Source organism: Pleurodeles waltl, chromosome 6 (assembly GCF_031143425.1).
Source record: "Pleurodeles waltl isolate 20211129_DDA chromosome 6, aPleWal1.hap1.20221129, whole genome shotgun sequence".
In the NCBI taxonomy this organism is placed as follows: domain Eukaryota; kingdom Metazoa; phylum Chordata; class Amphibia; order Caudata; family Salamandridae; genus Pleurodeles; species Pleurodeles waltl.
Window position 1 is genome coordinate 835,627,823 of NC_090445.1, and position 12,483 is coordinate 835,640,305.

Consider the following 12,483-nt stretch of genomic DNA (forward strand, 5'->3'; position numbering starts at 1 on the left):
ACCACTAGTGCCTGGCTTATTGCAGCCAACCATGGACACTTTTCTGACCCCAGCCACACTCAAGTCTGCCCCGGCTAGGATTAAAAAAAAATACAAGGCTCCCGGACAGGATACTTTATTCCTAAGAAAAAATCCGCCACCGGATTCTGTTATATTGGCCGCAGCCCGAAAAACCCACTCAGTGGCATCATCCTCCACGGTCCCCCCGGATAAAGATAGCAGGCATCTAGACTCTCTGGGGAGAAAGATGTGCGGTACGGCGGCATCTGCAATGAAAGTCTCCAGCGCTTCTGCACTCCTGGGCAGGTATGACCGTTCTCTGTGGGACTCCCTCCACAGATTCACAGAAAAATTGCCCAGAGAAGACAGACAGGACTTTCAAGAAATCCTGCAAGAGGGATGCCTGGTATCCAACCAGGTCATCAGCGCGGCGGCGGATGGGGCAGACTTAGCTGCGCATGGGTACGCGCATGGAATCTGTGCTAGAAGGTCTTCCTGGCTGAGACTGACTGGTTTAAAGCAGGAAGCACAGCAGCGCATCCTAAACCTCCCATTCAGCGGGAACTCGCTGTTCGGTACCCATGCAGATGAAGAGATGGCCCGCATGAAGACAGAGGTGGACACCATGAGGGCAGTAGGCCTGGAAAGGAAGAAAGATTTCAGGCGGAGGTACAGGCCTTATGACAGGCGCCCGTTCCAGCAGAGGGTTCAAACCCCTCACTGGTCCCAAAGGCCACAACAACGGCAAGGACGCCCCCTTTTTCAGGCTCGTAAACCCACAAGGGAGCGAGGGTCAAGTAGACCTCAACAGTCCACACCGAAAGCGCTGGCCAAACAATGAGATCTCGCTTCCCTCGACACTGTACACCACTCCGGTGGGGGGAAGTATCACGGGTTATCTTCACGAGTGGCACTCTATCACAAAAGACAAATGGGTGCTCAACATTGTCGAAAATGGCTACTCTCTTTTTTTCAGACAGCCTCCACCACACTTGCCACCAGCCAGATGCATTCCATCTCTTCTCAGCCTGCTGCGCAAAGAGGCTCTCGCCCTCTTACAAAAGAAAGCAATAGTAAAGGTTACACCTACGCACAGAGGAAAGGGGGTTTACTCCCATTATTTTCTGGTGGCGAAAAAGGGCCGATAGGGCGTTTTCAGACCAATTCTGGACTTACGGCTGCTGAACAAGTACATAAGAAAACAGAAGTTCAGGATGCTAGCCCTTCACCAGATTTTACCGCAACTACATCAGGGAGACTGGATGTGCTCCATCGACCTGCAGGATGCATATTTTCACATCCCAATAGCTCCCAAGCATCGGAAATTCTTGCGTTTCCAAATAGCTTCACAGCACTATCAGTTCAGAGTTCTACCATTCGGCCTGAAATCTGCCCCCCACGTCTTCTCGAAATGTGTGGCAGTGGTAGCGGCACATCTTTGAAAACAAAAGATCTTCGTCTACCCATACCTAGACGACTGGTTACTGAAGGCTTCCTCTCCGGATCAGGCGAGAAGCCATCGGGACATTGTGCTCAGGGTTTTTGAGTCTCTAGGTCTTCAAATCAACTACCAAAAGTCAACCTTGATTCCAACACAGAACCTTCACTACCTGGGAGCTATACTAAACACAGAGCTCCAAAGAGTGTATCCTTCGGAGGAACGACTCTTATCGATACACAGGAAGTGTCAAGACCTGTTAAAAGCCGACGCACCTACTGCCCGTCAGGTGACATCGCTACTGGGCTCCATGGTTTCATGCATTTTCATTGTCCCAAATGCCAGTCTGCACATGAGGCCCCTTCAAGAGGCATTGGAGAGCAACTGGAGCCAAAGGACAGGTCGCTGGGAGGACAGAGTGCGGCTACCGACAGCAGCACTTCAGTCATTGCAATGGTGGATGCACAGACCTCACCTGTCAGTAGGTTCTCCGTTTCACCAGGTAGTTCCATCCGACACTCTGGTAACGGATGCGTCTCTTCAGGGATGGGGGGCTCATCTGCGTCCCCTCCAAGCTCAGGGCCTGTGGTCCGACAAGGAAAGGAACTACCACATCAATCTGCTGGAACTCAGAGCGGTTCATCTGGCTCTCAAGTCTTTCTCTCCATTGGTTCAAGGGAAATCTCTCCTAATACAAACGGACAATACAACCACAATGTATTATTTGAACAGACAGGGGGGAACGAGATCCCTATCTCGAGAGTCCCAAACGATATGGCATTGGCTCCTGGCTAGGGGAATGTCAATTACAGCGGTTCACCTGCCAGGTCAACAAAACGTGGAAGCAGATTTCCTGAGCAGACACCTAGAGGATGCACACGATTGGGTCTTACACGGCGAAGTCGTCGAGGACATCTTCGCTCAATGGGGTCGACCTCAATTGGATCTCTTCGCAGACGAAGTAAACAAGAAATGCCCAGACTTCGCATCCAGGTTCTACCGTCCGGGATCTCGAGGGAATGCCCTGTTGATCGACTGGTCAGGGATATTTCTCTACGCCTTTCCACCGATTCCCCTCATACCGGCAGTGATCAACAAACTTTACAAATCCAGAACCAGAATGATTCTCATAGCGCCACAATGGCTGTCAATTCTGGTACACAGATCTCCTCAACCTTTCGGAAAAACCTCACAGGAGGCTGCCGTGCAGACCGGATCTTCTGAGCAGGATGGAGGGCAGGATTCTACATCCCTACCTACCCTCTCTGAGCTTAACAGCATGGCTCCTGAATTCCTGCAGTATGGACACCTAGGGCTCTTGCAGAAGTGTATGAACATCTTGAAAGAGTCCAAACGGCCTTCCACGCGGCGTTCTTACGCTTTTAAGTGGAAGAGATTCTACATATGGTGCTGTCAACAAGGGCACAATCCCATACGGGCTCAGGAGGATGTCATACTGTCTTATTTACTTCATCTGGCAAAGTCCGGTCTGCAGGTATCATCTATTAAGGTACATTTGTCTGCCATTACAGCCTATCGTAAGTCACCTTCTGAGGAATCCTTCTTTACGAAACCAGTAGTCAAGGATTTCTTAGAAGGTTTTAAGAAAGTTTTTCCGCCCATTCGGAGACCCTCTCCTCCATGGGAACTGAACATAGTACTGTCAAAACTTATGGGCCCTCCTTTCGAACCTATACACAAGGCCTCTTTACAACACCTTACGTGGAAGACGGCTTTTTTGGTAGCCATTACTTCCGCGAGGAGGGTCAGTGAGATTCAGGCTTTGTCTTCCAAAGAACCGTACACAGTTTTTCATGACAATAGAGTGGTTTTGCGAACTCACCCATCTTTCCTTCCGAAGGTGGTGTCAGAATTCCACATCAATCAAACTATATCTTTACCGACTTTCTTTCCCAATCCGGAGACTCCGGCGGAGAAAGCATTGCACTCCTTAGACTTGAAAAGAGTGCTGAAATTTTATTTGGATAAGACAAAATCGATTAGACATTCCAACCACTTGTTTGTAAATTATGGTCATTTGAGGACAGGAGAGGCAGCATCTAAACGAACGATATCAAGATGGATAGTTTCTTGTATTGTTAATACTTACCAGCTGGCTAATAAACAATTACTAGCTAGGCCTAAAGCGCATTCCACAAGGGGAAAAGCGGCTACTGCTGCCCTCCTTAACAATGTCCCAATCTCTGAGATTTGTAAGGCTGCTACATGGAAGTCTGTAAATACTTTTACTCGACATTACTGTTTAGATTCAGATGCAAGAGCAGACGCCCAGGTTGGGCAGGCCTCTCTGAGAAATTTATTTGCATAATACGTATCTATTCCTGCACTTCTATTAGACAGTCCGCAGAGTTTAGGGATGGGCTTGCTAATCTATTCAATGTTTATGACAATTGATGAGGATCCCCTGGAAGAGAAGGATTAGTTACTTACCTGTAAATCCTAGTACTCTTCCAGGGGTATCCTCATCAAAGTCATAAACAATCCACCCTCCTCCCCGGACGCACGTCTCCTAGAAGTGCAGGACAAACTGTCTTTCGAATCAGTTTCACAGATTGTCACCGTAAAAAAGTACTGACCTAACTGTGAACCATCTGTCACCTTTCCTTCACCCCTGAGGCATGGTGGGATACTGGAGGTGCTCAGGGTCTTAAAGGCACGGTGCCAAAGTTTTTATGGTTCTCCTGTGTTAACCTGCATGAAGCCTATTGGCTAAGAATGCTCCATTGTTTTTCAATGTAGTTTTTCTCTTTTTTCTCTAGATATTGCTGCTGCTTATTTCCCTAAGCCCAGTTTTGGGGGCTTGGGTAGATATTTATTCTCTTTTGTAATTTTATAATGTTAAAAAAAAATAAAAAAAAACTCCATAGAAATAAAGCATTTTAGCTTGTTTATGATTATAGTCTGCATTGCTGTTTTACACATGTATATATGAATTTAGTATGAAAGATATGTCTACTAAAAATGCTATATATATATTTTTTCGTGCATATTTCATACTTTATATGTGTGTATTTTATACATGCTCCGGGGTCCCCGCACAAGGGCGGGAATATTCAGTGTTTATGACTTTGATGAGGATACCCCTGGAAGAGAACTAGGATTTACAGGTAAGTAACTAATCCATCTGTGTCGAGAACGTCATTTGACACCTACCGCAGATGACATTGTTGCGGAGGTTGCAGGATCACAATGGTTCTCGAAAATGGATCTGCGTGCTGGATACCATCAGTTCATGCTAGATCCTGACTCTAGAGGCATAACCACTTTCTCCACTCATGTGGGTCTTAGAAGGTACAAGCGTTTGGGTTTTGGGATCTCCAGTGCAGCAAAGTTTCTCAGGACACTATTCGTGGGGTGCTTGCTGGTCTACCCAGAGTCTTCAGCGTATGTGATGACATCCTAGAGCATGCTCCCACCATAGAGCTACATCTGCACCATCTTCAAGCGACATTCCACAGGCTTAAAGAAAATGGTCTTACACTTCACAGAGACAAGTGTGCCTTTTTACAGGCCGAAGTGGCATTCTTTAGTTTGCTGTTTCTCTGGGGAAGGAGTTGTGCCCGATCATGCCAAAGTAAAAGACATTTAATCTGCAGCAGCTCCTACCAATGTATCTGGCGTTCATAGTTATTTGGGCATGCTGGCGTTTCATCAAAAACTTAACAGCCTTGACAGCCCCGATCAGAGACCTAATAAAGGCCAATGCAGGATGGGAGTGGGGACCTGAACAAGATGCTTTGTTCCAAGCCACCAAGTCAGCATTGTCAGAGCACACAACACTGGTGTATTTCGATCCCTATAAAGAGTCGGAGCTATCTGTTGATGCCAGTCCCACTGGTTTGGGAGCCGTGTTGGCGTAAGAACAATCGGATGGGGAGTGGGCTCCGGTGGCTTATGCCAGCTGTGCGTTGACAGAGACTGAACAGCTCTTTTCTCAAATTGAGAAGCAGGCCATTGCGGTGCATTGGGGCTGCAGGAATTTCCACCTTTAACTGTATGGACAGCCGTTCATAGTGCACACCGATCATAAGCCATTAATACCACTGTTTAAAGGACCTTCCTTCAAACCCCCGCCACGAATAGAAAAGTGGATTCTGCAGTTGCAAGATTATCGTTTTCAAGTGGTACACAGGCCTGGATCTCTTAACCTGGCCGATTACCTGTCAAGACATGCCCGACCCGCTACTCCTCGAGAGATTGCTGATGCAAATGAAGTGGAGGAGTATGTGAGGCTGGTGGTAGAAGGATCTCGCCACTTACCTAGTTCCATTGATGAAATCAAAGTGACCACAGACGATGATGAGTGTCTACAGCTCCTGCTGTCAGCTGTGGGATCTGGAAAGTGGCACAGTATTCTTCAAAATGTGACTTTCAGGACGGCAGAGGCTAGAATGATGTTGTCCTCTTTGCAGAAGGTCAGAAATGAGCTGGCCATATCCCCCGAAGGATGTTTGTTGAGAGGTCCCAGATTGGTGATTCCTGTCTCTTTGTAGAACTCGGTAGTGGAGCTCATCGCACCAAGGAATGGTCAAGACAAAGTCAAGGTTGAGAAGCAAGGTATGGTTCCCTGGGCTGGACGATCAAGTTTAACTAATAGTGTGGCATTGTGTGATGTGTCAAGCGGTTGGTCCAGCTGAGAGTCCTCCACCGGTCATTACTGAGCTCATAAATCCGGTCCCGTGGTTTCAGGCCAGTGCAGACTTTGAAAGTTTGTCAGATGATCGTCACATGCTAGTAGTGATTGACGATTTCTCCAAATATCCATAAGTGGAAATCGTAGAGTCTCTTACTGCTTTTCACATCATCCCTCGTTTTGAAAAGATTATGGCCACCCATAGATTGATACAGGAGCTATGCACAGATAATGGCCAGCTGTTTTTTAGCCAAGAGTTTGCTGAGTACCTACGATCTTAAGGAATCCTCTACAAAAAAGATCATTCCTCGGCCTCAGGCCAATGGAGAAGTGGAACGCTTCATGAGAACTCTCAACAAGGTGTTGCGGATTACAATAGCTGGTGGTCATATGCTTTTTTGTGGGACTATCGTCTCACTCCTCATGCCACCACTGGAGAGACGCCTAGCTCTTTGTGCATGAATCGACAAGTTTGAGACATTATTCCTCAAGCGCAAGAACCCTCTGAACTCCATGATGGAGTAAAGGAGGCACTGTCCAAAAGGGAAAACAAAAATGACAGGATGTCAAGAAAGCGAAGAGCAAAATGCTGGACATCCGTGTGGGGGACCATGTTCTTGTACTCAACAGAAGAAGTGGAAGCAAGTTTCTACTGCCTTTTGAAAAAGACCCGTGTGTGGTGAGTGCTATAAAGGGCACTATGGTTACTGCAAAAAGGACACAGGAGACCATCACAAGGAACATTTCATTTTTCAAAGTATTCCACATTGCCGGTGGTGGAATGGAAATGGAACAGAACTTTTCCCCGGCCAGTTTGTTTGAAGATGGTGATGGAGGAAGTCTGGGTAGTTGCAGTAGTTGTTCTCTGCTCACAAGCCCTGGGATGGTGGTTAACGACCCTCTGTCGGTTGATCGAGGGGGTGCAGATATGCAGAGCTCGGAAGTTACCCAAGGTCCTGATCATAGACTGCCTGGCTGTCAGCAAGTCAGCTCATTCCCTCCCGGGCAAGGTTTGGAGCATTACAATGTATGCCCTCGCCCTCCAAGGTCAACCAGGCTGCAAGGTTTTGTAGTAGATTGATCCTATGTGGGGGGTTTTCTTCCATATACTACATGGGAGGACACTGTGTTATTGTGATGATTTCGTAATCTATTTTGTGTTTTATTTTGGGTAAAGGAGGAATGTTATGTTCGTCATGGGCCAGCCCATGACTCCCAGTAGTGGAGGGAGATGATTATAATCTCCCCTGTGTTTTGAATACCAAATGGTGTGTCCGGTGACGTGAACCGGGAGTAATAAAAAGGCCAAGGGAGCTTCCTTGGTGGCCAGTAACTAATCACCAGTGTCTGCATAGTCTGTGTCACTTAGTATTACAATATCACTGACGTTAGGCCTAGTTACAATATACAGAAAACGTAACAGACACCAAAACTGAAACCTTGCAAGAGTAGGAGCACCCCACTTGATAAGGTAGCATACCACTGAGACAGCTGAGTGGGTTATCGTTTTTGGGACAATTCCTGACAAGCTGATCCCTTCTTCAAAAAGTGCAGCATGGAACACGCAGAGAGGTTCAATCTACTTCAGGAGAGGTAACTGTGATGGCGATACTAAGTTTGATTTTTTATCAACCTTGAATTATTTGACCCTCCATTGGTCTGTATATTATGCACAGTGAAACCTTTCGAATTTGTGCAAACATGGTATTGACGTGCCCACAATTGCGTTGTTTTACTGGAAGTTCACATTCCTGCTTTTGCAGCTCGATAGCTCATAAAATGAGTGTGAAAAATGTTAAATGACTTTGCTCCTTGCTTGGTGCATATCGAGTGGCTAACATTATTATGATGGTAGGTGAGAAAGGCTGAGGTGTGAATTCAGGTAACTGACAGCAGCGAAGGCCAGTGCTTAAATTAATTTGTTAAAAACAAAAAAGTGACAGTCCCAAAGATTTTTTTAGTAGTCTGTCGCCCGCACGGTTCTATTCTACCAACGCTGCCTAATATTCCACTTCATGCCTCATTGTGCCACCACCCTATAGTTCCTGTCTTTTTGTATCACTTTTCAGTGTCTTAGTACTTCTTTTCATATCTTTCTATTCCTGTTTCATTCTCCCTTTCATTCATTTCTCTTTGTCTTGCTCTGGCTCAAAGTCTGATGACAAAAAGTCCCGGTCCTCAAAAATAAGTGCTGGTGCCAGCCACGTGCAATCACCTGCACAAATTAGGCATTTTGGTAGACTGAGCTTGATGCAGAAGAAGAGATGCAGTCTGGTGAACCCTTCATCCATCTAGTCACTACTGGGAGGTGTGAGCCCAAATCCAGGCACCTTTTCAGGACGACCTCTGGACTTACCTTATTGTTAGTATTTGTGACCGTCCAAGAAGGGTCTGGATAGGCCTCGGTAAGTGTACTGGGAGTTTGTGAAAATGAAATATCCTTTCCTTGAAGTTCATAAAGTGTTCTGGCTAGGAATGAAAGGATACACACCTATTTAGTGATGACAGCCTGTATGAGCTCTGAGAGGAATATTTCTGTATCTGTAGTTGTTGAACCTATTTGTCCTTTTCTTTTTTCCCCTTCAGCGATCCCGCCTCTCATCATGAATGCACTGGAAAAGAGAGCTTTCATGAAGGTAACTCCTGCATTCTGAATTCATAGATTTTAACTTTTTTTATTAGATTTTTTACAGATTTCTCTCTGGGTAAATTCTCCAGGCAAACTGCACATCCGAGAGCAAATGTGCTGCACATTTAAGAGAAAACGCACAACAGACGTGCAGCATTTGGAATATTGATCAGACATAAAACGATTTCTTCAGAAGACAAAAATGTACATAATGACCAATGAGTTGATACTACACCTCCCTTCAGATTGGTTAACTAGATAATTTCTGATGGATGATTTTAGCTACAGAATTCTCACCTTTAGAATATTCACCTGGTGCTGGACTGCCTATGGAAATTTTCACAGCAATGCTCCTGCACGCCGCTAGGTGGCTCTGTGCGACTCTGCATTGACATTGCTTCTCTCCTTGAGTGACTTTGAGGAGCAGCATATAAGCATGCCCCTACATGGAAATATCAGTATCTCTCTTTCCGTACCCTTATGAATCTGGAGTTCAGCTCTCTTTTGTTGGTTGACAAATTGCCTCTTAATTCTTTTCCAGTGTGCAAGGGTACAGTGTCCCCACTGAAGAGCTGTACTTAAACTGTCAAAAACAGATGTTAGTGACGGACATGCCTGTAGTATGTCTCTGGTGTGTGGGCTCAGGGCACGTCTTCAAGTCATGCGAAGAATGTGATCTTATGCACCCAAAGGTGGTCAGGGACCATGAGGTGAAGCTGTATGTCGCTGAACACCGAAAAGTCAGGGATGACAGTAAGTCCTGCTCCTGACCTAAGTCACAGGTACAGAATTGTTCCCGTCTTTGCGGCGTTTCCTGCGGCAGGTCCTCTTTGCAGTCAAAGTCATCTGGTAAGTCTATGTGTAGGAAAACGCGTAAGAAGCCATAGAGACTCTCAACCCCATCCCACCACTCCATGTCCAAGGAGAAGTTGAATGCGGCAATCAATCCCTCTTCAGATTCCTGACTATGGAACCAGTTCCCAAAACTGGCCCTGTTGCACTCAGATTTCACCAAGCCATAGATGACACTGCAGCAGTTTGAGGCCTTCTTAAATGCCATGCTATGCATTATTTAGCACTCTTCTGGTTTCCTCTGGCAAGCCTTCAGTTCCCAAGAATCTGCAGGGGCCTCAAGTCAGGATACTGCTGACAGATCCGTCCTTGGCACCGGCTGTGCTTTTCAAACCCTTTGTGTTCTGCTCTGACTCCCTACATTCCTGCTCCAAGATCTGTTTTGGGTTCTTCTCCACAGATGCCGGTTACGACATTACCAGAGCTGGAGGTTGAACTCGTACCAACTATGACCAAGGATAGATAAACTTCGACCTAGACATACGTTGCTCTTTGACTCAACTACTGTGCATCCCGGTCCCCATTAGTTCTGACTGAGATGAAATGCTTCCTCTCTCAAGATGCCTTTTTGGCTGAGATTCTGATCAACCTGATAATGAGGATGGATTGACAGGAATGTGTTACTCCCCCACAATCATGATGGTTAAATTTACATGGATTTACAGGGTTCCAGTGGCTTAATACTCCCCTGTTACAGGCCTACCTTCGCCTTTTTGACCCCCTATGAAGGAAAGTACTTAATTTGCTGTGCTGGTTAGGGGTGCAACTGAGTCCTTAACCTACAGCTGCCCTCTGTTGAATTCAAAACAACTGTTCTCACTGTAGTTCTACACCATGGACCAGCTCCATCTGAGCCTTTACTACCATTTATTGAAGTCCTTAATAATACTCTTATGGGCATTTGTGAAAACCCTTGCTCTTGCTCACCAAGAGTGAACAAGCAGATGGCCAGGTGTCACAGACCATTGCAAGGCAACCCAGACTTTCTAATGCAACTAGACTCCTGAGAGTTTGGTGGTCCAAGCTTCTACTAGCACGGTAAATCCAAATGCATTAACCACACTTCCTCCAGAAAGGGAGCAGAAATGGACTGAGACATTTGGAAAGCAGTTGTTCTCTTCCACAGGTTTGGCTCTGAGATTGTTCAGTGCGCTCTGCCTCTTAGATTGTTATACACACTACCTTTGGGGCCTAACCAGGAGATACTGCTGTCGGTTCTGGAGGAGCTCAGGACGTTTTGCTCCAAACCATTCATGACAGCCAAGACACAGCCACATAGGCCTTTTGGGCAGGCATAGACACTACTGACTGCTTAGGGTAAGTGATGAGCACTATGTGGTACATCACCGCCGCTTATGGATGCACTGACTTTTCTAGAGATGTTCAAGCATCTCTAATAAATATTCCTTTTGATGGAAACCTCCCTTTTTAGCAAAAAGGCTGCTTCTGCCCTTGAATGTTTTAAAGAAAGCAGCGCCTTAATGCATTCTTTGGGCCTCTCGACTCCTATCCAATGGTTTTCTCAGCAACTTTAACCGTTTTGTGGCTACTTCAGGGGGCTGACATATAGGTACCACCACATCAGTCACTTCAGTCCTTTCGCAGACTAGTATCCAGCAGACCTCGTGCAGGTCACAGAGCAACATCCCATGCAGCCCTCTTTCTTTGCAGCAACCTTGAAGCCGCTTTAGCTTGCTCTTAGCGGCACAGAGCCACTCTGTGGGAAGCAGGATAAGACATTTTCTTCCAGGGTGGCAGATCATCACATCCTACATAAAGGTCCTCCAGATCGTCCATCAGGGATATGAACTACCACCCCTTTCCGACCCACCTCAGCTTCCTTCCCCATCAGGGTGGCCTTTGGAAGAGTACCCCTCCATCTTGCTGCAAGAGGTGCAGGCTCTATTGGCGAAAGGGACCTTCGAGGTGTTGCTGGCCTTGGTTCCTACTTCTGGTACTTCCTCATTGTGAAGAGGGACAGAGGCCTTCATCCTAATTTGGATTTTCACTCTCTGTATGTTTTTCTCTTGAAGGACAAACTCAGAATGCTAATTTTGGCCCAAGTTCTGCCTCCCCTGACTCAAGGTGAATACATTGTTGCTTTGGAACAGCAGGACACATATTTTCATGTGTATGTCTTGTAGTCCCAAAGACACTACCTCTGGTTCAAGGTCAGCCAGGAGGATTTTCAGTCAGGTGTTCACGAAAGAGATGATGGTAGTTGCTGCACATCTTTAGAGGCTGTGGATTTCAGTTTCCCCCTACCTTGACGACTGGCTGATGAAGAGGGAACACCCCATAGTCAGTCATAGATCACATCTAGATGATGGTGAAGCTCTTCACATTGTTGGGGTTCTTGATCAATGAACCAAGTCATACCTGACTTCTTCGCAGAGCCTCTCCGTTGTTTCAGCCATTCTGAACGCAGTGCTGATCAGGGCCTTTCCTCCGCCACTGCACTCTACACTACCATTCATGGGGACTGTGCGGCTGCATTTGATCTACCATCGGAGGATGTGGATGTCACCCTTATGTCCAGACGTTCCTCTACAAAGTCAATTCACGCTTTACGATGGGACAATTTTGTAAGCTGGTGTAGAGCCTGCAACACATACCCTTTAGAAGTCAAACTGTCAGATGTGTTAATTGTTTTTTTTTCTCTAGCCCAGTAAGGCCTTACAGTGGGAACTATAAAAGGTTATTTGTCTGACCTTTTGGCATTTTTGTATTTACTGGACGAAGCATCCTTGTTCAAATCAATTGTTGTGATGCATTTTCTAAAAGCCTTGACACACTTGTTCCCTTTCAAACCATTTGTGTTACACGGGGGCGCTTATTTGGTCCTCATATTCCTCATGCACACTCCCTTCGGTTCAATGAACGGCTGTTTTCTGTGCCTTCTGACTCTCA

General features: G+C 46.3%; 1 protein-coding gene across 2 annotated transcripts in view; it reads left to right on the forward strand.

Moving 5' to 3' along the window:
* Positions 1–12,483, forward strand: part of SFXN3 (sideroflexin 3) — a 223,764-nt gene that overhangs the window by 170,327 nt on the left and 40,954 nt on the right. For both annotated transcript variants that reach the window (XM_069239538.1, XM_069239539.1), the window contains one exon: positions 8,679–8,728. In XM_069239538.1, coding sequence (XP_069095639.1) covers positions 8,679–8,728 — 50 coding nt within the window. The remainder of the gene's footprint in view (positions 1–8,678; positions 8,729–12,483) is intronic.